This window comes from Meleagris gallopavo, chromosome 1 (assembly GCF_905368555.1).
Source record: "Meleagris gallopavo chromosome 1, MGAL_WU_HG_1.1, whole genome shotgun sequence".
NCBI classification, from domain to species: domain Eukaryota; kingdom Metazoa; phylum Chordata; class Aves; order Galliformes; family Phasianidae; genus Meleagris; species Meleagris gallopavo.
This window is the reverse complement of record NC_139404.1, coordinates 185,520,513-185,544,832: the sequence shown is the minus strand read 5'-3', so window position 1 is coordinate 185,544,832 and position 24,320 is coordinate 185,520,513. Positions and strand designations below refer to the sequence as shown.

At 42.5% G+C, this 24,320-nt stretch overlaps 2 protein-coding genes across 3 annotated transcripts in view; one reads left to right on the top strand and one right to left on the bottom strand.

Moving 5' to 3' along the window:
• Positions 1-10,123, top strand: part of TYR (tyrosinase) — a 47,764-nt gene extending 37,641 nt beyond the window's left edge. Inside the window, exons 4-5 of the mRNA XM_003203534.5 lie at positions 3,566-3,747; positions 9,681-10,123. Coding sequence (XP_003203582.1) covers positions 3,566-3,747; positions 9,681-9,904 — 406 coding nt within the window. The 3' untranslated portion in view covers positions 9,905-10,123. The remainder of the gene's footprint in view (positions 1-3,565; positions 3,748-9,680) is intronic.
• The window catches only part of NOX4 (NADPH oxidase 4), a 173,710-nt gene that overhangs the window by 30,947 nt on the left and 118,443 nt on the right, over positions 1-24,320 (bottom strand). The window lies entirely within an intron of this gene.

Sequence of the window (24,320 nt, the reverse complement as noted above, 5' to 3'; positions counted from 1 at the left end):
CCAAATGGTGCCAATCTAGCTGGGAATGCAATGCTAAAAATGTCTCCGTGTCTGGAAAATGCCACTGTGACCTGTGCAACTAACTAATTATCTGCTTGTCCTCTGTGTCTACATGCTGAGGAGGAAAGTAGCCAAACAGACTGTTATAGAAGTTGGACAGACTTTCCTCTCGTTGAACTTCTGTTCACTACATTTTTGGGAGTAGAAAAAATACAGAGGTTGGTTATCACAGAGCCCTGACTCGTTAGCTTTCTTTTTGGTACCATTATTTTCATAATGCCAAGCAATGGAAATGATGTAGAATAAAATGGCCTTTCAGTTTTTATTTTATTGCTTTGTTAAGCTCTTGGGGGCAAAGGAGTGTGAAGAGGTTGATAAGCAGTAATTTTACTAAGATAATCAAGAAATCTAAGGAGTTTAGATCTGCTACTCTGCCACTAACCCGGTTTTTACATCATCACCTCACAAAGGGACCAGTTAATTATATCAGTACTTTGTCTCTCTGCATGAAGATTTCCTTCTGCAGCCCTAAGCTCTTCCAAGTTTGCAGCTACTGAACGAAACATGCAAAATGAGCATATATTTTCAGGGTGTAAGAAAATATTCTACAACACAGCAGTTGTAAGGGAAGAAAACAAAACCTTCTCTCCATAGAAAGTGGATCTGATGACCAAATATTCTTTACTCAGGATGTACAAAATTCAGTGGTCCCAGTATTTTGAAACAGAAGACCAGTCATTGTTTTACTTTACAAATAGTTGTAGAATCCTGAAGGCCTTTCAGTTAACACAAACCCCAGAAGATAGGTGCACTGTACCTAACCAATGGCAGAAGCATTAGTCTACATCAAGACTCCAGTTATCCTTAAAAATACATGAAAGCAATTAACAGCATCAGTCTGGGAATCATGAAATGTAACTGTTCATAAACAGCTCAGTGAATTGTCGAACATGCTTGTGCATCAGCACAACTCAACATATTAGTAATTGGAGATATATGATTGCATCTAAATCTAAAAATCAGCTGTAAGAGTCAGTAATTCAGTGCTCCTGCTACAGCTAAGAGAAGCTTGCTATTTAATATGGGATCCATGCTGCAAATGAAGGATTCCAAAGCATATGCGTTCATTTCCATGGAAATGCTTTGCATTTGCATTCTATTTAAAAGATTACTGGCCTAAGAATTCTTGAAACTGCTTACGAAATTGCAACATTTAAATCATCCAGAGAGAATGCTGCATTTCAGGGCATGTCATACAGAGTTATTTCAGGAGAATGACAACTTCTAGCACTGAACTGTGTGCTCATCAGTTCTCCAGATTTTCAAAATGTGACTGCTCAGCATTTTCAAAAAAACAGACCCCAGGAAGTACTTCAGACTGGGCATTCAAAAGTTAGGGCATGGATCATGACGAGACATCAAAAATATGAACAAATTTCTATCTCTGCCATCATCTTAAAATTTTAATTTAAAAATGTATTACTGTGTCCCTACATTCAAACCACATCTGTGCCTCTACTAGTCCTGTGATGCAGAGAAGAGCTGTCTCAACTCCCATCTAACTGTTTTTTTTCCCACAACTGCTAGGAAAAAAAATGCTTTGATAGTGAGGGGGCCTTGACCGAAACAGAAGCATAATGCAGTGTAGGGATGGCAGTCCCATGCCCTACTTCTCCCCAGGCTAGACTAATGGCCTGATTTCCTTTATATTCTTTGCCTTTTTAAATGATTACTGAATTTCTCTGTGACATTATCCAAAAATGTAATGAGATTACAGATTTTCTGTTCAAAAATTCTCATGATAACTGCAGCTGAAGCCTTGATATTGCTGTTTAAATTTGTCTATCTGAAAACTTCAGCTGAATATTATTATTCTGACAAGAGTTTTTCTAGACAGAGCTGATGATATTTAACTGAAGATGAGAGCTACAAATGAAGATTTTAATCAATCTGCATTGTTAAAGGTTGACAAGGTGGATGAACATAGTGGTGCTTTCATCTACTAAATCTTTTGATCTTAATAAAGAACCAAATTTCTGGCCCAAGCTCTGTTTTAATGATGAAGAGAGGGTATTAATTTTGGTGGGATAAACATAGTGTTTCTCAACATTTCTGCCCAATGACAGGAGGTAAAATTCTAGCTGCAGAGTTCTCAGATGCTCCACAGAGATTGCATTCAGATTTTGTGTTTTGAAGATAATGTGAGCCCTTGTACAGCCAATTACTAATTACAAGATGGGAGGAAAGTCTATGTCCTCCAGGCAGTGGTCAGCCATAGGGAATAGTAAGAGTAGAAATAGAGAAAATGATAGTAATTATGACAACCATATACATGTATATATTTACATATATGAATATGAAAATGAGCAATTGCTCATCATCCTCCAACTGATGCACGGCTAGCCCTCTGAGCAGTGGAAGAGAGCAAGATGAATTCTGACCCCCTTCAAAACTCCTCCCTTATGATACCATATGGTCTGGAATATCCCTTTGGCCAGTTTAAGTCAGCTGTCCTGATTCTGTTCCCTTCCAGCTCCTTGTGCCCTTCGCTGAGAACGGCCTTGGTTCTATACGACACTGCTTAGCAGCAACTATGAACACTGGCGCGTTATGAACACTGATTTTTTCCTAGAACCAGAACATAGCATCGTACCAGACACTCTGAGAAAAACAGTTCCACTCCAGATGAAAGTAAGAGGATCTGAGGATTGAAGAACTGAGAAGACAAAGCTCAGGCAGAAAAGGAGATCTGAGAATGTTTTGGAGGGCTTTTGTTTTTGCTTTCCAAATATATCCAGCAGTTCACTTGAAAATGCCAACATAAATTGTTCTGTCCCCGTAGTGCAGTGTTTGAGCTTTCTCCCTCCCTTTTAAAATATTCAGAACTGTATTAGGAAACAGCTAAACAGATGAACCATTGGCAGAGATAAACGGAAAAGTGCAGCTGAGGTCAGAGGTGCTGATAACACCCACAGCTGGAGAAAGCTTCTTTCCTGACTGTTTATCTACTTTATCAAGCTTTTGGTTTCATATTGCCTATCCTTTCTTCCTAAGATATTTCCAGCCTCTTTGTGGTGTTACATCAGCCATGGTATATCCATACTTTAATGCGGGAGTGAAAGCCTCTAGTTACAGCGGAGGGAAAATAAGGGAAGGGTAATGGGACATAGCAGCAGGGGACAAGACCACCCAAAAATAGCCATAAACGTGAGTGACAAGGAAGGACTGAGGTCTTTAGTCCTGCTCTCTATATCTCACAGTCTTGCAAATTACTGAGCAGAAACTTCAGTCAGGTCATAGTGACACAGTTTTGCATTTGTGGAATTTAAAAGCCCCTCTGCAGCCCTGAAGTCTTTTGCTTTTCATATGCTTGCACAAGAACTCAGTACTGAAGAAGCTAACCCCAAACTACTTAGAAAGTATAATATATACAAAGACAAGTAATTTAATTCCACTTTGTCTCTAGATTTCAAGAGGAAAAAGGACCAACTTTTTTTCTTTTAATCTTCAAGAGGAAAATTTCTGCCAGTCTCTTCCATTAATAGACACGCTTTTTCTTTTACAGCATTTTTGAGCGATGGTTAAGAAGACACAGACCCATGCTAGAAGCTTACCCAGCAGCCAATGCACCCATTGGGCACAATCGAGAAAATTATATGGTTCCCTTTATCCCTCTCTACAGAAATGGAGAATTTTTTATACCATCAAGGGAGCTGGGGTATGACTATGAGTATCTGCAAGAACCAGGTAACTCTGCAATTTTAAGTAAATATCAAATTTGTTGTTTAACTCATGGAATACATCTGCAGAATGATAGTGTGTTTAAATGCTGCCTACGTATATGTAATACAGATATAAATCCTTCTATTTCGTATTTTTTCATATTCTAGTTACAAATTATGCCTGCATGTTTTCACATTTCTCATCTGGTCATACACAGAGCCAACCTAACTCTATTAGAAAAATCCCAGTCAAAAAGGAATCACTGACATCAGTCATATCTATCCTAGCCTCATTATAATCTGAATGTGGTCCAAAGGATCAGATTATGAACAGAACAGGGGAGAAAAATGGATGGATTTTGAATCTGCTGTTTGCCCAGCTCAGCTGATAACGAGTAACATAGAATGGCCTGGGTTGAAAAGGACCACAATGATCATCTAGTTTCAACTCCCCTGCTACGTACAGGGTCGCCAGCCACCAGATCAGCCTGCCCAGAGCCACATCCAGCCTGACCTTGAATGCTTCCAGGAACTGATCCCCTTTCTCTCCCATTCCCTACTGCGTGAGGAGGCCCCACAGGGCAGGAGGGGGCACTCAGCAGCTCCAGTGGGATTTTCAGGTTCTGGATGTCCACTGGTTTAACAGTGGACAGAACCAAAGCTCTCCTGGTTTACAAAATAAAATTGACCTCTTAAAGGGTCAGAGGAAAATTCATCTCAGTACCAAAGGCCAACGCAATCTTTATGCAGCACTTTAAACAGCAATCTATTGGCACTGTGCTTGTCATGTGGTCATTTATACAGAACACAACAGAATCATTCTTAATGTTAATTTCATTTAATCAAATGGATTTTGCTGTCATTAGTAATATTTATGACTTCCATTGCTATTCAGAGATGGTTTTGATTTGGGTGTCTTGGCCATTATCAAGAATAGAGAGGGAAGAGGCCTTTGGGAAACCTCCAGTAGGGCAGGTCTTGTGGTTAGGGCACGAGATTTTGTGGTTTTTAGTCTCCTTATTGTTTAATGAAAGAGCTACATTCTGCTAAAGATAATAAATTACTTAGTATCCAAAAGATACTCATGCTGTGGGATGCAGTTATCTTTGCAATGTATTGGCCACAGAACATTAGGTCACTGCACATGTTTGATTACTAACATTCTACTTTTTTTCTTGTTGTCTTTATCAAAGCACTATCGGTTATCATAGCATCTCTGTCTTTCCAAGACAGTTTGCTTACTAATTGAGATATACAGTTTTACATACTGTGTTAAACTGTGACATTATTAATTTATTTTGTTTATTCAATTCTCAAGTAAAATCTAGCTTGTGATTTACAATCATCCAGCAAATGTATTTTTGGGTATTTTATAACTACGGAATCTTTTCTCCTGGATAATTGTTAAGGTCTTTTATTAATATAATACTGAGACAAAAGTCATTATTTCCCATAATATTCTGTAACAAAATTTGGCCAACTCTATTTATTCAGAAAGAAATCAATCTAATAAATGTTTTGTATATAGACTCAAAGTTATTACGTATTTTTGTCTGATTATAAGCATTTCTATGCTTTTGTTCATGCCACCGTAATTTAATTCCTGACCACCGAGACTATAAATAAATAAATATATATTAATGAAAACCACTAGTTTCTGAAAACCACATTATTCCTAGGATTGTACATCTAAAAATGTGCCAAGTACTGTGACAGCCAGAAATATTGACTTCTGCATTGGTACTGCACAAAGAAGCAAATTGTAAATTATTTACCACTTAGCAATTCATTTCCGTTGCCTTCTGATCTCTTGCCTTTTCCCAGGGGAGCACTTTCCTTAGAAAATGAAATTCTTATTAAATTTGGTCTCTGTTTCTAATACAGTAGCAAGGAAAGTAGCTTCCTAATTATTTTGAAAGATCAACACAAAGAGTGAAATTCAAACTCATTTGGAAAGCCCAGATAATCCCCAGACGTCGCTCAACCCCTTATTAATCTCACTGAGAAGATGAGAGCTAAAGCTATTTCTTATCTGAAGGAAGGCACTTGTAACAAGTGGAAAATGGCCCAGAATCTCAAAAAACAGAGATGAATTTTCTCAGTATTTCAATGTTTAGACCTGGATTGTTCTCTAGAGAGAAATGACAGGTTCCGGTTAAGAGGAACATAAAAGTGAACAGGAATTTCTTAGAGGAAGTGAAGTGAGAAAGCCTGCTGGCTCCCTCGAAATCTCTTGTGTCGTCAAGAATGTATAGAAAGTGTATGGCTTGGAAGCCAGGAGTTACTAGACAGGCAGGAAAAAATTATAAAGGAAAAAAGATTATTAGTAATGAAAATCTGTGTAGTCAGTAAAATGTAGCAAATCCTCCAAATGAGGAGGAAGAGGAAAAAAACAGAGGAATGGGAACAGGGCAGAGTAAGTGACTAGCACAACAAAACATCTAAAGAAAGCAGCTGGAGAGCAATTTAGCAGAGAACAAGTAGGACTATACAGAGCAAGACTGGGCTAGTTACAAGAAAAAACTTGGGAAATAAACCAATGACAAAATGGCATTTTAATGCTAAATTATATTGTTGGTCTTCCCATGTGGAAAATCTCCTGCATGGAGCCCTCCTTTCCACTGAAATACAAATCAAAGTGTGAGAGTATATGTGTATTTTAATTGCAGCTTCATTTATTTTTGTATATATGACAGCCTTGAAGCAGATGTGGTCACAATGTAGATGAAAATCCATCCCTCAGGAATCAAAAACACATGTCAGAATCTGCTTTCCGGGGGGCTGATTTTAGCAAAAGCTGAAGCAAACACCCAACTTTGCTTGACATGAGTACCATGAGCTGTAAAACTACCACGGCTGGCATGGCATACTGAAAATGAGCATTTGTTACTATCCACAAAAAAGATTTGGAAGAATAAGAATTTTCCTATCAGAAAGAGCAAACTGAAGTGATACTGCTGCTATTAGTCATTAATGGAAGTCTAGATATCATGCATCAGCACAACTTTCCTTCCTCTGGCTTTGTCGTGAACCTAAAGGGTAGCTTTAACTGATGTTCATGGCACCTTCCTGGGATGATTATCCTTTAACTTCAAACAGCAACACAAAAGGAACGGAGTTGGCATTGGCTAATGTCTCTCATTGCTTTTGTCCCCGTCCCCCGCCCTCCCCCCGACAATTTTCCCAGGTAGTTGTCAGGGAATACAGTCACAGCACTTTTGGGTCTTTCACAGTTAGAGAGATTAAAGCTTTATGGTAATGGACTCCCTGAAATGACACTTTGCAGGATTTCTGCTGGGCAGCCAAGACAGTCCCACGTTTATGGCTGTGTCACATTCACAGTTACAGGTTGCAGGATGCCTTGCGTTGCTCCATACTCTAACACTCAAGAGTTAACATGACAACTTTATGATAGAAAACCTAAGCATCTTTTGTGCAGCAAAAGATGGAAACAGGTAGTGGATGTCAAGAGGTGGCTGTTGGCTTTGAGCTAGTTACAGAAACTGTACAGACTGAGGCTGAATGCTGGAGGAAGGCATGTTTAACTGACTATTGATATTTAAGAAAATACATTAGTTTCTCCTGCTATGAGAAGTCACACCTCTTCATCTCAAAGTCATGCTGTGTTTTACCAGGGAGAAGGTAGCTTAGGTACTTTCTTCTGGGAGAGAAAGATTGTTGTTTCTGTTTCACAAAGATGATCAGACAGCTGGAACACCTCCCCTACAAAGACAAGCTGAGGGAGCTGGGCTTTTTCATCCTGGAGAAAAGAAGGTTGTGGGGTGACCTCATTGCAGCCTTTCAGTACTTAAAGGGAGCCTACAAACAGGAGGGAAGTCAACTCTTTGAAAGGGTATATAACAGCCGGACAAGGGGGAATGGTTTGAAGTTGAGGAAGGGAAGATTTAGATTGGACATCAGGGGGAAATACTTTACTATGAGAGTGGTGAGGTGCTGGAACAGCTGCCCAGAGAGGTTGTGGATGCCCCATTCAATCCCGGAGGTGTTCAAGGCCAGACTGGATGGGGCCCTGGGCAGCCTGGTCTAGTATTGAATGTAGAGGTTGGTGGCCCTGCCTGTGGCAGGGGTTTGGAGCTTCATGATCCTTGAGGTCCCTTCCACCCCAAGCCATTCTATGATTCTGTTGAAAGATGACATACAGGTATAGGAAGCCACACAGAAATCTGTATCACAGATAATTTCAGCTAGGTGGGGAATTTTGTGATATTTTCCTTTTTTCCTTCTCACAAAAACCGTATCTGTTATGTATCAAGCTTCTTCTGTGATATGCATCCTCCAGTATGAATAGCCAAATTATTTCTAATTTGGTCTTGTTTGCAATATGAACATAAAAGTGTTGTATTAAAAAGCACTGGGATTATGGAGTAAAGGCACAAAGTTAGGAACTATCAGAACTGAAGTCGTGCTTTTAAAGTGAAAACTCACCCTCCAGCCCTATATGTATGCTTTACACACTACTTTCTCCCTTGTTCCCCACCTCACTCACAACCTAGCCAGAATTTGCTAAAAACATGATGCCCAAACCTTTTTGCTCTTGGTTGTCTTTTTTTCAGCATTATGTAGCCTAATGTAAGATTAACTGCACACTATTAAAATGTTATCTTGAAAATGTGTCCTTTAACAATTTGTTGCCAGTCACCATAGCAGCTGTGTTCTGCAGAAAATATTGATTTGTATTCACAATATGGAGGATTCTGTGAATGGTACTGTCCCTCCTTGTTGGACAGATCAGAACTGAGGGATTAAAGAGAAACTGTGTGTCATACACAGAGGTTTGTGGAGTTCATTCTGAACCATCAAGAACCTTTTTTTTTTTTTTAATTCTTCATGTTATATAGCATGTATATATGTCTAATGGGGTCAGAAGTCTGAACAAGCATACTATTACAAACCCAATCTCAGAATACAAAGTGGGATTCAAAGAAAAGTAGGGACTTGAGAAGTAACACCAGAAGTGTTCCCCAAAGTGAAGCTGAGTTGAAAGGAAACCAACTGTGTTCTGCCTAAACTCAGCCTGAATTGAAATATATCTAAGAATTTGGTTGAGGCATCGAATGCTGAGTATAGTTCAGCTTTAAAAGTTCTACAAACTAAAATAATATTTTTATAGCAGTTACTAAACATCATGTGTTCAAAAGCACCAAGAAGATACATGGGATTACTTCTATGGGCACCAGTGAAACTGGAAGATGGTAGAAAAATATTTATAATGTCTGGGGGGTGTACCGAAGTTATTGGAGGCTGAATATCACTTCATGAAAGGATTGTGATAGGTTTAATCTGTTCTTAAACTCCTCCTTGTACTCAGCCTCAGTTACCGTTGCCATCAGGATGCTGACCTAGCAGGACCTTTGCCCATGCTGTACGAGATCTGACAAACCCTTCAGAAGGGTCTGTTATGATAGGACAAGGAGAAATGGTTACAAACTAAAAGAGGAGAGATTTAAACTGGATATAAGACAATAGTTTTTTACAATATGGGTTTTGAGACACTGGAACATGTTGCCTTGAGAGGGGGTAGATGTCCCATCCCTGGAGACACCCAAGGTCATGCTGGATGGGGCTCTGAGCACCTGATGGAGCTGTAGGTGTCCCTGTTCATTGCAGGGGAGTTGGACTAGATGGCCTTGAAGAGCATCTTTCAACTCAAACTATTCAGTGATTCAATGATTCTTGCTTTCTATTCTTACAGCTTTCACAAAACCATAAATAGCACTGGAAATAGTAAACTCAATTCCTGTCAGTTTCAACACAAAAATGGGGAAACTTTAAGGACTGATGGAATTTGCTTAGAATTATTTTTAACCTTCAGACTATTTTTTTCACTTTAATAATCATTTTTCACTCTGAGCCTTTGAGTATTATCTGTTACACAATCTGTATACACTGGAACTGCATTGCATCATGTAAAAGGACCTCTGTTTTTCTCCTTTCTAGCACTTGGTTCTTTCCAGGACTTTTTAATCCCCTATCTTGAGCAAGCCCGTCAGCTCTGGCCCTGGCTGGTTGGCGCAGCTGTGATCGGAGGCGTAGTTACTGCTGTGCTCTCTGGGCTCATCCTGGCCTGCAGGAAGAAAAGAGCAGGAACTTCTCCAGAAATACAACCCTTACTCACAGAAAGTGAGGATTACAACAATATATCTTATCAATCCCATTTCTGAAGACCTCCAGTATCTCAATGATGTTTCTAAGGTGCTAGTCAAGCATGCAGTGTTTGTGTTTACAATGACCTTGTTGAGCTGTGCTATGTAAGCTGGCTGGGCTGTCCTACTCCTCGTGCCTCTTGTAACATCCAGTGTTATAGTACCTTATCAGCTCCAGTACACCAAGATCTCTCATATTCGACATGTTACCATGCCACCCAAGGAACAGAGTGTATTTCCAATGCTTGATTAAACAATGCTCCTGTTAATCCAACTGGCTTCTGTGTCGCTTACTAAAATGTATAACTCTCTGATGTTTTTTGTTCTGTTATACCCATAGCCTCCAATCTCACAGCCCAATCCATGTGAAGAAATTAACAGGGCACACATAGGTACAGGGGTTTAGTGACAGGAACTTGATTGCAAGATCAGTGCTACATTCACCCTGGTGTTCAGAGCCTTTAGTTTAGCAAGAGAAATGTGCTGTCTCTGAGCAGAGTGAATGATCCATAGACACATTTTTCTTTCAGGGTATAAACATTTTCCCTCCAGCTCCAGTAATGCACTATTTGTACATGATGGAATGCCATCAACAGCAGCAAGTGGGCTCTAAGGAACCACTTCTCACTTGTCTCAAACATTCTAGTTACTCTTCTGCTAAACCACTTTCCATTTGCCTGAGGTGCAGAGGGTTTTTTCAGAGATGAAACCTAGCCTCACTGTGTACACCTCTCTCCAGTTTGACTTAGGGATGCTCAGGTTATGGCTGACTTATGATTTCTCAATAGGCACAAACTTCATACCAGACAATCCATACATGACGAAATAAGGTATGTAATTACATGTCAAGCTTTAAATTAAAATAAATATTAGTTTTCAGAGATGGTGACTCCAACTGACTTTAGTTCCAAAGCTTTTCTCAAGCAAAATGTAGGTTACACAGTGATCTCTGAGATTTGGCACTGGTAGCTAGCCATGTTCTGATTCCCATGCAATGCCATCCATCCCCACCTGATCATGTGTGGGTTTCCCACAAGCTGCAGCTCTCCCGGCATTACTCCAGCATGTCTCCATCTCATGGGCCCACCCTTCAGGCACTGCTCCAGCAGTTTGCAGATGACACCAAATTGGCTGGAAGTGTCGACCTGCCTGGGGGTAGCAAGGCCCTACAGAAGGATCTAGACAGACTGGATAGCTGGACTGAAGCCAATGGGATGAGGTTCAACAAGACCAAATGTTAGGCCCTGCACTTTGGCCACAACAACCCCAGGCAACACTACGGGTCTGGGGCAGAGTGGCTGGAAGACTGTGTAGAGGAAATGGACCTGGGGGTATTGATTGATGCTCAGCTGAACATGAGCCAGCAGTGTGCCCAGGTGGCCAGGAAGGCCAATGACATCCTGCTTGCACCAGGAACAGTATTGCCAGTAGGAACAGGGAAGTTATTGTCCCCCTGTACTCAGCTCTGATGAGGCTGCACCTCGAGTACTATGTCCAGTTTTGGGCCCTCACTGCAAGAAAGACATTGAGGCCCTGGAGCGGGTTCAGAGAAGGGCAACAAAGCTGGTGAGGGGTCTGGAGCACAGGCCTTATGAGGAGCGGCTGAGGGAGCTGGGATTGTTCAGTCTGGAGAAGAGGAGGCTCAGGGAGACCTTATTGCTCTCTGTAACTACCTGAAGGGAGGTTGCAGTGAGCTGGGGGTCGGCCTCTTCTCTCATGTAACTGATGATAGGACTAGAGGGAACGGCTTCAAGCTGCACCAGGGGAGATTTAGGCTGGATGTTAGGAAAACTACTTTTCTGAAAGAGTGGTCAGGCACTGGAATGGGCTGCCCAGGGAGGTGGTGGAGTCACCGACCCTGGAGGTGTTCAAGGAATGTTTGGGCATTTTGTTGAGGGATGTGGTTTAGTGAGAAATGTTGGTGATATGTGGATGGTTGGACTGGATGGTCTTGTAGGTCTTTTCCAACCTTGGTGATTCTGTGATTCTGTATCCATGGGCTGTGTCACCTCCGGGCCTCATCCACTGCTGCACTGTGAGCTCCTCCATGGCTGCATAAACAGACCTCCTCCTTGTGGTGCCCATGGACTACAGGGAACAGCTGCTCAGAGTAAACATTATATTTATAGAGATCACTAAGGAAATCAGGAAAAGGAAAGGCCCATAAGTTTTCTCAAAGGGACAATAAAAGCAGAACCAGCAAATGCATTTACGAATCAGAAGATTTTATTCTGAGAAAGCAGGTGGTGTAGATATTCACTTGTCCAGAGCTGTGGGGAGTTTCCATCTGTCTGTGAGGCCATGGTGAGGTACAGTCTGGGTCTGTGTTACCTTGTCCTTAGGTTCATGCCTTCACAGATGGCTGCAGAAACCTCAGTCAGAGTGGCTGAAGAGGGCAGAAGGGGCCTGTGGCTTTCAAGAACAAGAAAATCTGAACCAAGATAAGGAGCAGTAACCCTCCATTCCCATGGGCAGCCCTTACCTCAGTCCAAGTATATCAATTCTATGTCTCCCGGCAGCCAGGGGACATGTGTTCTAGGCTGGCCCATGTCACTGAACTAACACTGACATGGGCTACTACCAGCTGGCTGCCTACTGTAACACAGGCACTGCTGTTATTTTGATTACTTAGCTTTATATGAATGCCGTGTACAAAGTGGAACACCTTTCTAGCTGAATGGCTAAGAACAAGAAAGTCTCATGCTTTGGCAATGTTCTCCTCAGGGTCTCCAGCCTTCAAAGACAGAGAGAGCACAACCCGTTCCATCACAACCACACATGCTTCCCAGACCAAGGGCCCCGCCCTATATTTCCCTCCCTCTCTGTGCTTCCTGTCTTCTTATCACAGCGTTTCATCATCCACCACACTCCAATGACCTGGGCTGGTAGACGGGTGAAGCTCTTTCTATGATCACACTATGCTGGCCATGACGCCAATGCATGAGTGATAAAGGAAACTGCTACACATCTGCCTGTTCTGACAAGACCACGGCATCACTGTGGCAATTGCCAGCAGCTCATGCCCAAAAGTCCAGCAAGGCTGGTAATATTTTGATTACATACCATTGTACTGATGTCTCTGTGGAAAGTGGAACATCTCTCCAGCAGAGCAGCAGAAGACAAGAGGTTCCATGGTCTGGTCATAAAATCACAGAATAACAGAATGAATCACAGAATGGCCAGGGTTGGAAGGGACCTCAAGGATCAGGAATCTCCAACCCCCCTGCCACAGGCAGGGCCACCAACCTCTACATTCAATACTACCAGGCTGCCCAGGGCCCCATCCAGTCTGGTCTTGAACACCTCCAGGAATGAATGGGGCATCTACAACCTCTCTGGGCAGCCAGCACCTCACCACTCTCATAGTAAAGAATTTCCCCCTGATGTCCAACCTAAATCTTCCCTCCCTCAACTTAAACCATTTCCCCTTGTCCTGCAGTTATCTACCCTTTCAAAGAGTCGATTCCCCTCCTGTTTGTAGACTCCCTTTAGGTATTGAAAGGCTGCAATGAGGTCACCATGCAGCCTTCTTTTCTCCAGGCTGAACAAGCCCAGCTCCCTCAGCCTGGCTTCACAGGGGAGGTGCTCCAGTCCCCTGATCATCTTCGTGGCTCTCCTCTGGACCCCCTCCAACAGCTCCCTGTCTTTCTTGTACTGGGGGCTCCAGACCTGGACTCAGTACTCCAGATGGGGCCTCACAAGAGCAGAGTAGAGGGGGACAACCACCTCCCTGTCCCTGCTGGCCACCCCTCTTCTGATGGAGCCCAGGATACCATTTGCCTTTTGAGCTGCAAGGGCTCACTGCTGGCTCATCTTAAGTTTTTCATCTGTCAAGACCTCCAGGTCCATCTCTGCAGAGCTGCTTTCAAGGACCGCTCCCCCCAGTCTGTATGGATACCTAGGATTCCTTCGGCCCAAGTGCAAAACCTTGCACTTTGCAGTGTTGAACCTCATCAGGTTCACCCAAGCCCACCTTTCAAGCCTGTTGAGGTCCCTCTGAATGGCATCCCTTCCTTCCACCGTGACAACCGCACCACTCAGCTTGGTGTTGCCAGCAAACTTGCTGAGGGTGCACTTCATTCCGTCATCGATGTCATTGATAAAGATGTTAAAGAGCACCAGAGCCATGACAGACCCCTGTGGGACACAGCTCGTTACCGGCCTCCACCTGGACATAGAGCCATTGATGACCACCCTCTGTTTGCAACCTTTCAACCAGTTTCTTAACCACTGACTGGTCCACCCATCAAATCCAAATCCCTCCAATGTGGAGATAAGGATGCGGTGGGAGAGCACCTCAAAGGCCTTGCTCAAGTCCAGGTAAATGACATCAGTCGCCTATCCCTTCTTCAAAAATGCTGTCACTCCATTATAGAAGCCCACTGAAGCCGTACTGGCAGCCCTCTTACATCTGCCACTATACACCATCCTGCTTGCCTCTGCCCTGGTCTAGCACAGGGCTGCAGCTCTTTCTATGATCTCTCTATTCAGCCCATGTCACCAATACCTGGGTGACACAGGAAACTGTAAGCATTCTGCCACCTGTGACATGCCCATGGAATCACTAGGTTAGTTGCCAGTAGGTGGTGCCCATATTGCAGCAATGCTGGTGTTCTTTTGATTACATATCTTTGGACTGATGTCCATGTCGATGATGGAACATCTCTCCAGCTGTGCAGCAGAGACCAGGAGGTTTCAGAGTCTGGCCGTGTTCTCCTCTGGGCATCTGGCTCTCCAACACAAAGGAGGAGGACACAAAATCAGTTGTACTGATCACAACCACTCCTTTCATCCTGTCGATTTAACCAGCACTTCTCTTCAGTGCCCTCTGTCCTGCCCTCTTACCTCCGCCTTTGCACACCATCCTGCTTCTCTCTGCTTTGGGCTGGCGCAGGTCTGTAGCTCTTTCTATGATCTCCCTATGCAGCCCATGACACCAATACCTGGGTGACACAGGAAACTAAGCCTGTAAGCATTCTGCCTCCTGTGACATGCCCATGGCATCAATAGGTTAGTTGCCTGCAGCTGGTGCCCAAACTGCAGCAATGCTGGTGTTCTTTTGATTACATATCTTTGGACTGATGTCCATGTCGACAATGGAACATCTCTCCAGCTGTGCAGCAGAGACCAGGAAGTTTCAGAGTCTGGCCATGTTCTCCTCTGGGTGTCTGGCTCTCCAACACAAAGAAGGAGGACACAAAATCAGTTGCATTGATCACAACCACTCCTTTCATCCTGTCGATTTAACCAGCACTTCCCTTCAGTGCCCTCTGTCCTGCCCTCTTACCTCAGCCTCTGCAGACCATCCTGCTCTCCACTGCCCTGGTCTATCATGGGGCTGCAGCTTTTCTATGATCTCCCTATGCAGCCCATGTCACCAATACCTGGGTGGCAGATGGATCTGTAAACATTCTGCCTCCTGTGACACGCCCATGGAATCACCAAGGCAGTTGCAAGTAGTTGGTATCCAAATTACAGCAATGCTGGTGTTCTTTTGATTACATATCTTTGGACTGATGTCCATGTCGAGAATGGAACATCACCCCAGCAGTGCAGCAGAGGACAGGAGGTTTCAGAGTCTGGTCATGTTCTCCTCTGGGCCTCTGGCTCTCCAACACAAAGGAGGAGGACACAAAATCAGTTGCACTGATCACAACCACTCCTTTCATCCTGTCGATTTATCTAGCCCTTCCCTTCCATCCTCTGACCTGCCCTCTTACCTCAGCTTCTGCACACCATCCTGCTTTCCTCTGCCTTGGGCTGGCACAGGGCTGCAGCACATTCTGGGCTCTCCCTATGCAGCCCATGTCACCAATACCTGTGTGACACATGGATCTGTAAGCATTCTGCCTCCTGTGACATGGCCATGGTATCAGCAAGGCAGTTACCAGTAGGTGGTGCCCAAATTGCTGCAATGCTGTTGTTATTTTGATTACGTATCTTTGGACTGATGTCCATGTAGAAAATGGAACATCTCTCCACATGTGCAGCAGAGGACAGGAGGCATTCTCCTCTGAACCTCTGGCTGATCAAGATCAAGAAGGAGGACACAAAATCAGTTGTATCACAGCCACTCATTTTTCCCCACCCATGGCCGAACCCTTCCTTTCTATACCGTCTTTCCTACCCTCTCAACTCTGCTTCTTCTTGCTCTCCTGCTCTCAACCAGTCTGAGTTGGCTGAGGATCAGTGCCCTATTCATGTCCTGCTGTGCCAGCCCTGTCACATTTGCACCTATCACTCTTCTAAAATTCTGCCGTCTGTAACATGGCCAATGCATCCTCAGAGTGGGTGCCAGGAGATGACTGATGCCTCTCCCACTAGTGCTTTCAGAGAAAGAACTGTTATTTCACATTTGGTCAAATTCAGTGGACTATCGAAATAACTCAGACCCATTCGGAAATAGCTGACAATAAAAGCCTTCTGACACTCCAGTCTTTTTGGGCAGAGCATCCTGCCCAACAGTGTGGTCTCACCACAGCCCCTCATCACCTCGTCTTGCCCTTCCCCCACCTCCTGTTGGCCTGCTGTTAGGGCCAGGGGGGGAAGGCCAGCATGAGGGTATCAACATGTGAACACTTCCTCCAGTTAGGAAGTGCTCATACATAACAATACGGAGAGAACTTTATACTCAAATAAAAATGAGTTTACAAATATCCATACTTGTATTTATCTATACAGATCAGTAAGGGAGTCAGGTCCATAACAAAAGATTCCCAAGTTTTCTCAGTGAGAAGAACACAAAGCAGGAGAACCAGCCAATACGTTTATGAATCAGAAAATTTTATCGTGAGATGGGTTGTGTAGAGCTTCCTTTGACCATAGCTGTGGGGAGTTCCAGCTGTCTGTGATGTCATTGTTGTACAGTCTGAGGCTGTTTCCTTGTTCTTATGTCAGCAACTTCACAATTGGCTACAAAACTTTGGCTCTGGCTCAGGCCAATGCTGTCAATGTCTGCAGTCTCCTGTCATCCATGAGACACCTATCTTCCACACAATAGACAACGGAATATCTGACTAGGCATTTGTATGGGGGATATGCTTCAATATTTTCTCACATCAAAGTGTTAATATTCTTCTCCTGCTGTGGCAATCTTGCTTTCAGGTTGCATGCCACATCTGTAACCTCCCAGATATACATGACTGATCACTAACAAGTGGAAGTTGAGAATCCCTTTAATGAAAGAAGGAAAGGTGACTGATGACATCCTCAAATCCAACCATATCACATCTCAAGAGATAACTAAGTGACTGACCTGTGCCCACTGAAGCTCCCCTGACTGAGGAGCACTTTGACAGAAATTGTCCTCTGCACAGTGCAGACCTTCTGTTGAATGAAGGTGTTTTCTTGTGTGAAGGATCTGGGTGCCAGATCCAAAGGAGCTGCTTATTTTCCAAGCACTTCTGACTAATGAGCTACTAGTAGATGAATGCTCTTCCAGTATCTTAGAAAGTATTAAACAGACTGCATAGGATCTTAAATGCTCCTTGGCACTGAGGCACAGGGAGGAGGATAGTACGATAATATTTCAAATGGTCAGTTCAGTCATTCAGTTTATATTTTATATAACCCTGAATAACTGGTAGCAATAAATACTAGCAGCAGAAAAAACCACTCATTTTCAACTTCTGATTTCATGAATATTGATTGGTCTCAAAGTTAAACAAGCACAAAGATGTTTATGTAGTCTACTTGAGGACTCACGAATTCTGCAAGCAATAACTATTGGTTTAAGTTCTCTGGAATACTTCAGCTAAGTAAAATGCAAAAAATTTTTTAAAAAAAGATGACAAGAAAACACCCTTTGGTGCTCAGTAATTCCCCTTGAAACCTCACTTGGTACATTCAGTAACCATGGTTTGGCTAAAATATGTATGTGCTGGCACAGGCTGCCCAGAGAGATTATGGATGCCCTGTCCCTGGGGATGTTCGAAGCCAGGTTGGATGGGGCCCTGGCCAGCATGATCTAATATTAGATACAGAGGTTGGTGGCCCTGCCTGTGCCGGGGGTTTGGAGCTTGATGATCCTTGAGGTCCCTTCCAACCCAGGCCATTCTGTGATTCTATGATTCTACAATTATGGCATTTTTACTCTGAAAAATTCTTCTTAACAAATACAAAAAAGGTAACAAAATGTTTTTGTAAGGAAAAACTTAAGGAGCAAGGAAGGCTGGAATTAAAAAGTGCCTTTTTAAGCTATAGCTAACTGTTCACAGTATTCTAAGCAGCACAACAGCCTGGAATCACAGTTCCCACTCAGTCTTAGTGGGCAACAGGAGATCTGGGAATGCACAAATAGTGGAAGTCACAATGAGGTTGAGACTTCAGGGATTTACAGAAGCGGAGTGGAAAACCCACAGCTTTCACAAGTGGAGAGATGTCTTCTGCAGGAATTCCAGAGCTGGTAAACTCCTCAGTTCCCCAGTCCTGAAGGACTCTGTCTGGGTAACGTGCCTTGAAAATCCCAAATGTTCAGCTTTGAGACAGTCTTAGGCTTGGATGGTCCGAGAGACTGAGGAGGGTTGTGATCCCTGGTCAGGAGAATGTCATGGGAGTTTGCTGAAAACAATGCTATTCTATACAATATTTGTGTCAGTGAAGTGTTGTTTCTGTTTGGAAAGTTGTTACAAAACAGTCAATACAAAACTGTATTGAGCAAGTTTATCTCCAGATTCCATGCAATATTCCAAGGCCAAATTAAATCTCAGATGCCACTATTTCACTTTCACATCTGTCAAGGTCATTTCTACCCTGTTATCCTCTTGCAAAAGCCAAACAGTCATTTCTCATCTAGTTCACATCTTTCCCACTGAAGATCTTCACCAGTGTTCCTTGGGTCTCCCAGCCCTAGCCACAGAATTTCCTCATGTGTGGGAAGATGGAAGTGAAGTTTTGGTTCATCATCTCTCCCCTCTTTTCCTTTGCCAACCCTCAATCATCTCTCCTTGCCAAAAGCACTGAATTCATAATTCAAACCTTGTGACCAACAAGTAAAAGTCTCTGAATATAAGTGATTAGAGGGAGCCTGTATCCCTTTCATACTTGTAGCATACCCTCCAGCATTTCCCGTCTTTAATTCCCAATCCCTGTATGACCTGGAGACCATGTCTGCTTTGAGAAGGAACATGCTAGCCATGTTTCAGTAGTAAGCATGTTCTGTGGTAAGTACTGAACAGTACAGTGTATATTGATCTATGTAACTAGGAAAAATTCTTTCCACTGCTGCGGGGCTGACAATTAAACCACTGGCTTCATGATAATTTGGATTCAAAGCTCTCTGTATGCTCTGCTCTGGGTACACAAAAACTCAGCTGTTCTCCCATCAAGCTATTCAGGTTCTTTTAAAGTAGAAAAAACAACACGGTGAGACAGAAATTCACAGCAGGAGTGAAAAGCAACTCTGGGGGGTGCAATAAAGGATACACTGTCCTGCAGACATGCCTAATGCTTCCCACAGGCTTTCTGGGGGACCTTAGCTTCAACCAGACACTGAATTGTTACACGGCTGAGGAGGGAGAGGCTGCAAGGCAACAGATGGTACATCCCCTTTTTGGCCACGTGCAGGCTTGTATTTACTTTTCAGTATTGAAGGATGTCTCCTCTTTGTAGATGCTTCGATGAAATGGATGCTGGAGCTTTTTTTTTTTTTTTTTTGCTTTTTTTTTTTTTTCCAGTGGGAATAATATAATGCTATGAGGCTGAGCATGATGTTTACTCACCGAATTAGAGCTTAAACACAATTCTGCCTTATCTTTTCCTGGCCAAGGTGACTCCCCACAGTGTGTCTCTCCTGAGGGGAGAAATTCCTCATCAGCACAACAGCTCACTCAGGCTAGGGAGTCCATTCTCACAAGATCAGTGCCACAGCTGGGGCATTATAGTTCTTCACGCCCATGTAAAATCTAGATCCTGTGTATGTAGTCCATGAGACCACATACTACTCTGACCTCTCAGAGTACTCAAGTAAAGCTTCTCCAAAAGTACTCATTGCTTGAGGATTCCACCAGCTTCAACATCTGGGGACATATCAGCCCCATCTTGCTTTTCGTAATGAACCAAATACACTGCATGCCTGTCATGCAGGAAATCTGTAGTGTACTTGTCTGGCACCTTCATTATAGTGTACTCAGTATTGAAGGAGACTGTTATCTATGTGAAGTCTTTCATTTTTTGTCCTCATCTCCTTCTCCTTGACTGTTAGAGTCGCATTTCATCAAGGCAGGACAGTGAGCAGCTGCCCGTCTTTTTCTTTCTGTTCTCCCTTTCACATTTTCCCCATATTTGTATTTTTAGCACCTGCCTGATCCATTGAGTTAAATCTGTTAATTCACCATCTGTGTATACAAACGTGTGTAGGGATGCAAGTCGTTTGAATCAGACTCCACGATGAGCTGAAGAACTGGCAGAAAATGAGACCCTGTCATTAAAAAAATGGCATTTTCCTGTAATTTCTGTAATAAGCTCTGAATTAGAAATGAAGTTGGTAATATAGCTACAGAAAACCAACTTACTTCCACATGTCCATCTCACAGCCATTAGGGTAACAGCCCATTTTATACACAGACAGATCCATGTAAGTCTGCCTGTTGCTTCCTTCTTCTGAAGGCATCAGGAATTCAGAATTCACACAATGCTAAGAAATTCTGGGCCTTGCTGGATTAGGGTAAGTAAAAGGAGACTAACTCTTCCCCTGCACACTGAAAAAAATCCCCTTTGGAACATGATCAACTCAGAAATAAGTTAAATTAATAAATTAATTATAGACCTTAATGGTGTCCTTTGTGCCACGTCTCTTCATACACTTTTGTTCAGCCTACATGGCCTTCCCTCTTCTCTCACCCCACGGCACCAATGCAATCCTTGTGAGAACACCTCTGAGGGCTCGGTGGTGGGATTGCCCTGCATTCCTGGGTGACAGCAATGCAAGTCAGCCTGCATGGCTGGCACCAATGCTGCCTGAGTGTGACATACAGGTTTTAATGGAATATGGATGTATGAAAACACCTCCCTGGTTTTTCACATTGTTGTCAAGTAAAAGAACCATGCTCAGATAACGGTAAGCAAGGTATTTCTAGGCATATTATGTATTATGGACACATTTTTCACAGATTTTTCTGCAATCATCACAATGTTAAAAAGTTTCTGGATTGAATTGCTTCTTGGAAAATGTAAGCACTCCTGACAAACAGTGTCATAAATACGAATAAAGTCTGCAGAGCCTCTCCACTCAGAGCAAAGCCATGCACCAGCCTTTCCCTCCCTTGCATACCAATACAACCCTCCTTGCAATCAGATTCAGTATTTCTCCACCAGCTTTTTATTACAACATTAAGGATATTACCTTCATTCTTCTCTGCAAGCAACCACAAATAAATTGCCTGTACATCCCAACAAAGAAAATGTATTTCTGGAGAATACACTAAAAGCTTATATTCTTTTCAGGCAAAGACAAGAACACTGCAAAAATGTGCTGCCTATTTAGTCAGAGAGCTGAATGTGTCAAGAAGAGATGCTAGTAAGGACCTGAAGGTCTGGACTGTCTTCTATAAATCTACTTGGAGATTGGCAGAGTGGAAAATACTAGTCCATTAATGGTGGTCTGTTAAATTTACTGTGGACTGATTTCACTGTCAGATGACCTGACTGTATAGAATGGAATATACATACAGTTAGATAGCTAGAAAGAATATCATACTACTGAGATCATGATAGTATCTGTGTACAGAAAATGTTATTGGTGTAATAATGGAAAAAAATGTCCTTCTGCTTTGTTACTGAAGCACAACACACATCCCAATGTGATAAACCTACAGCCATGAGCTGACAGCAAAACACAGATGTTCATGGGGACAGAGAGGTGCCATATAACTTGCATTCTCACTGTAGCAGTGAAAGTCAAACAACCTGTCAGTATGTACACGTGCATGCAGCTGTGTATGTGTAGACATGCCCCATAAGGACTCTCCTGCTGCCCTTTCATATGGACGGCATGAAGACGTCTGTTTCAAGAGAAAGTGAATCTATGATTCCTCAAGTCAGAACAGCAGCACTTTGTCTTCACTTTGGTCTTGTTAATTAATGTCACAGTGACGACAGAAGATACAAAAATAAAGAATCTAGGTCCACGTCCTCTTTTACATCATCATGGACTTCTTTAAAATTCTTGTACTCTTTTAATTCTAGTCTGCAGTCCCAATTATTTAATCCAGAGGGCTGACTTTCAAAGTGCCAACCTCCCATTAATTTTCAGGGAAATTCAAACTCTTGACAACTCTCATTTTGGTGTCTAAATGAAAGTGAGACATTTCTGTCTTCCATTCTGCTCTCTCTCAACTTGCTTGTAACTTCTCAAAATCAGGACGCTTCCAGTCATGAAGACTTCTTCCTTTCAGTGGAACAAAGATGCCTACATCCAAACGGCTTGATAGCAAAAAGAAAAAAATAAGGTCTTTTTTCTCATCCCCAGCACTCTGCAGCACTGAATGGAGAAGTCCATAGGGAGGCTGGCACTTTAGAAATTGCATTTAGAGGTCTGGATTTGGATGACATTGGAGAAGCACTGCAGCAGTCATAACTTAGATGCAATTATCCTACAAAGACATGCACTACTGTAAAAAGTTAGAGGAAGGCTCATTTGGAAAATTAATCTGTAGAAAGGTCAGAAGCTTTGAGCTAACAAAATTAATTTTTAGGAAAAGCAGAAGAAAGTTTTTTGGGAGACAGACAGGACAAGTTGGTGGTTATTCAGACCATCAGTCATCAGTTGACGATGCACAATTTCAGATTAGAAAGTGCGGTTATTAAGCTCAGACTGATGTTCATGCATATGTTAAAGAAGATAACATAAAGAGTAATGACAAATGACGGAGCCATTACGTTTACAAGAATTCAGTCTAGGAGGAGTTGGAAAGAGGAAACAGATGAAAAATGCAGATTATGTTAAGTCATCTCACATACAAAAGAGATGATGGGTTTTCAGGAAACAATCCAAGTGGCATTGATTACAAATTACTCCACAGCCCTCCTGCAACATCCAAGTGGATGTAAAGACCTCTTGGGCACATATAAGATTAAGCACTAGGTTCTGTGCACCAAACAGGGCTTTAATCCATGCACGGAATGCATGAACATTCTCAATTTTTAGGAGGCTGGTGTGACCAGCACTGGGGTACCGATCCATTCACCACAGAGTTCAGATAAGGAATAGGTAAGAGACCACTTACATATGCTCCTTGGATGCTCTCAGTTTTTTAACATGCTCTCCTTTTTCAGCTGATTCTCTGCCTCAGACTTTTTAGGATGCAGGAGCCATTTCACACCTAAAGATTTTGTATGCTGAAATGCAAAAATCCATGCCAGGTGAACCAGATTCCCTGCAGGTCTTCAAAGGCTTTCATATTTCCCTAGTGGTCATACAAGAAAGGTATTCATTTACTTTAGGAGACTTTGTACATCAAGTAATTGAAATTCATGAGAGTCTGGTGCCTGCACTGGGCAGACAGCTGCTCTCAGCCCTCTTGCTGTTGTTTTTCTTTCTCTAGAAAGGCTCAGCTGTTAGTAAGGGCACTCACTGCCCACCCTTCTGCTCACCACGATTTTGAGAATTTATCATGATCAATGATACCTATACAGAGCTGAAGCAGAGAGAAGAAACAGGTTTTCACTTCTGCTAGAATAAGAGCAGAAAACTGCAGTATCACCTTGCTGTCCAGTATAAGGAGAGTTCCCTTTCTTGTTTCAGCATTTTTAGCTAGGTTTTGTCATAATAAACCAGTTTTAGTGATTCTTCTCCCCTCGTACAAACAACGAGACTTTTCTCTTGATCAAATGCATTTGTGAAATGTATCATTTCCCATAAAAAGTCTCCAAATACCACATGGAAAACAAAGCTCATGAGCCAAAACACATTTTGTCAAACCTCATTACTTAGCCAGGGGAAGGTGAGTGGGGACAGATATTCTTCTAAATGAAAAACACCATAATTGAAAGTATCAGAATTTTCTATAGTAACTCTGTCCAGTATTTCACTGACCCCATTTGAAGTGTTAACACTTTATCCATTTCCACAGCTCAAGAACTTTTCTGGCAATGTTAACCTCCTCACATGTTTATATCATAACAAAAATAAATGAGAAGGAATTTACATTTACAGTTTGCTGCAGTTAATCTCATTTTGGAGGATGGTACCTTTTGCCAGCACTGTATCAACACCAGTTTGGAAGGAGAATATAACAAATGCAACCTGGAAATTGATATATGCAGTTTGTGTACCCTTACTTCTCAAAAATAACCAGTGAACCAGAATTGTTGACAGCCATTCTGAAACCTCAGGGAAGTATGCACATCTGCATTTCTGTTCACCAAAATAATTAATGTTTCACATTGAATTTTCATTTAAAAAAATAAAAGCAATTCTGCCAATGCAGAAACAATT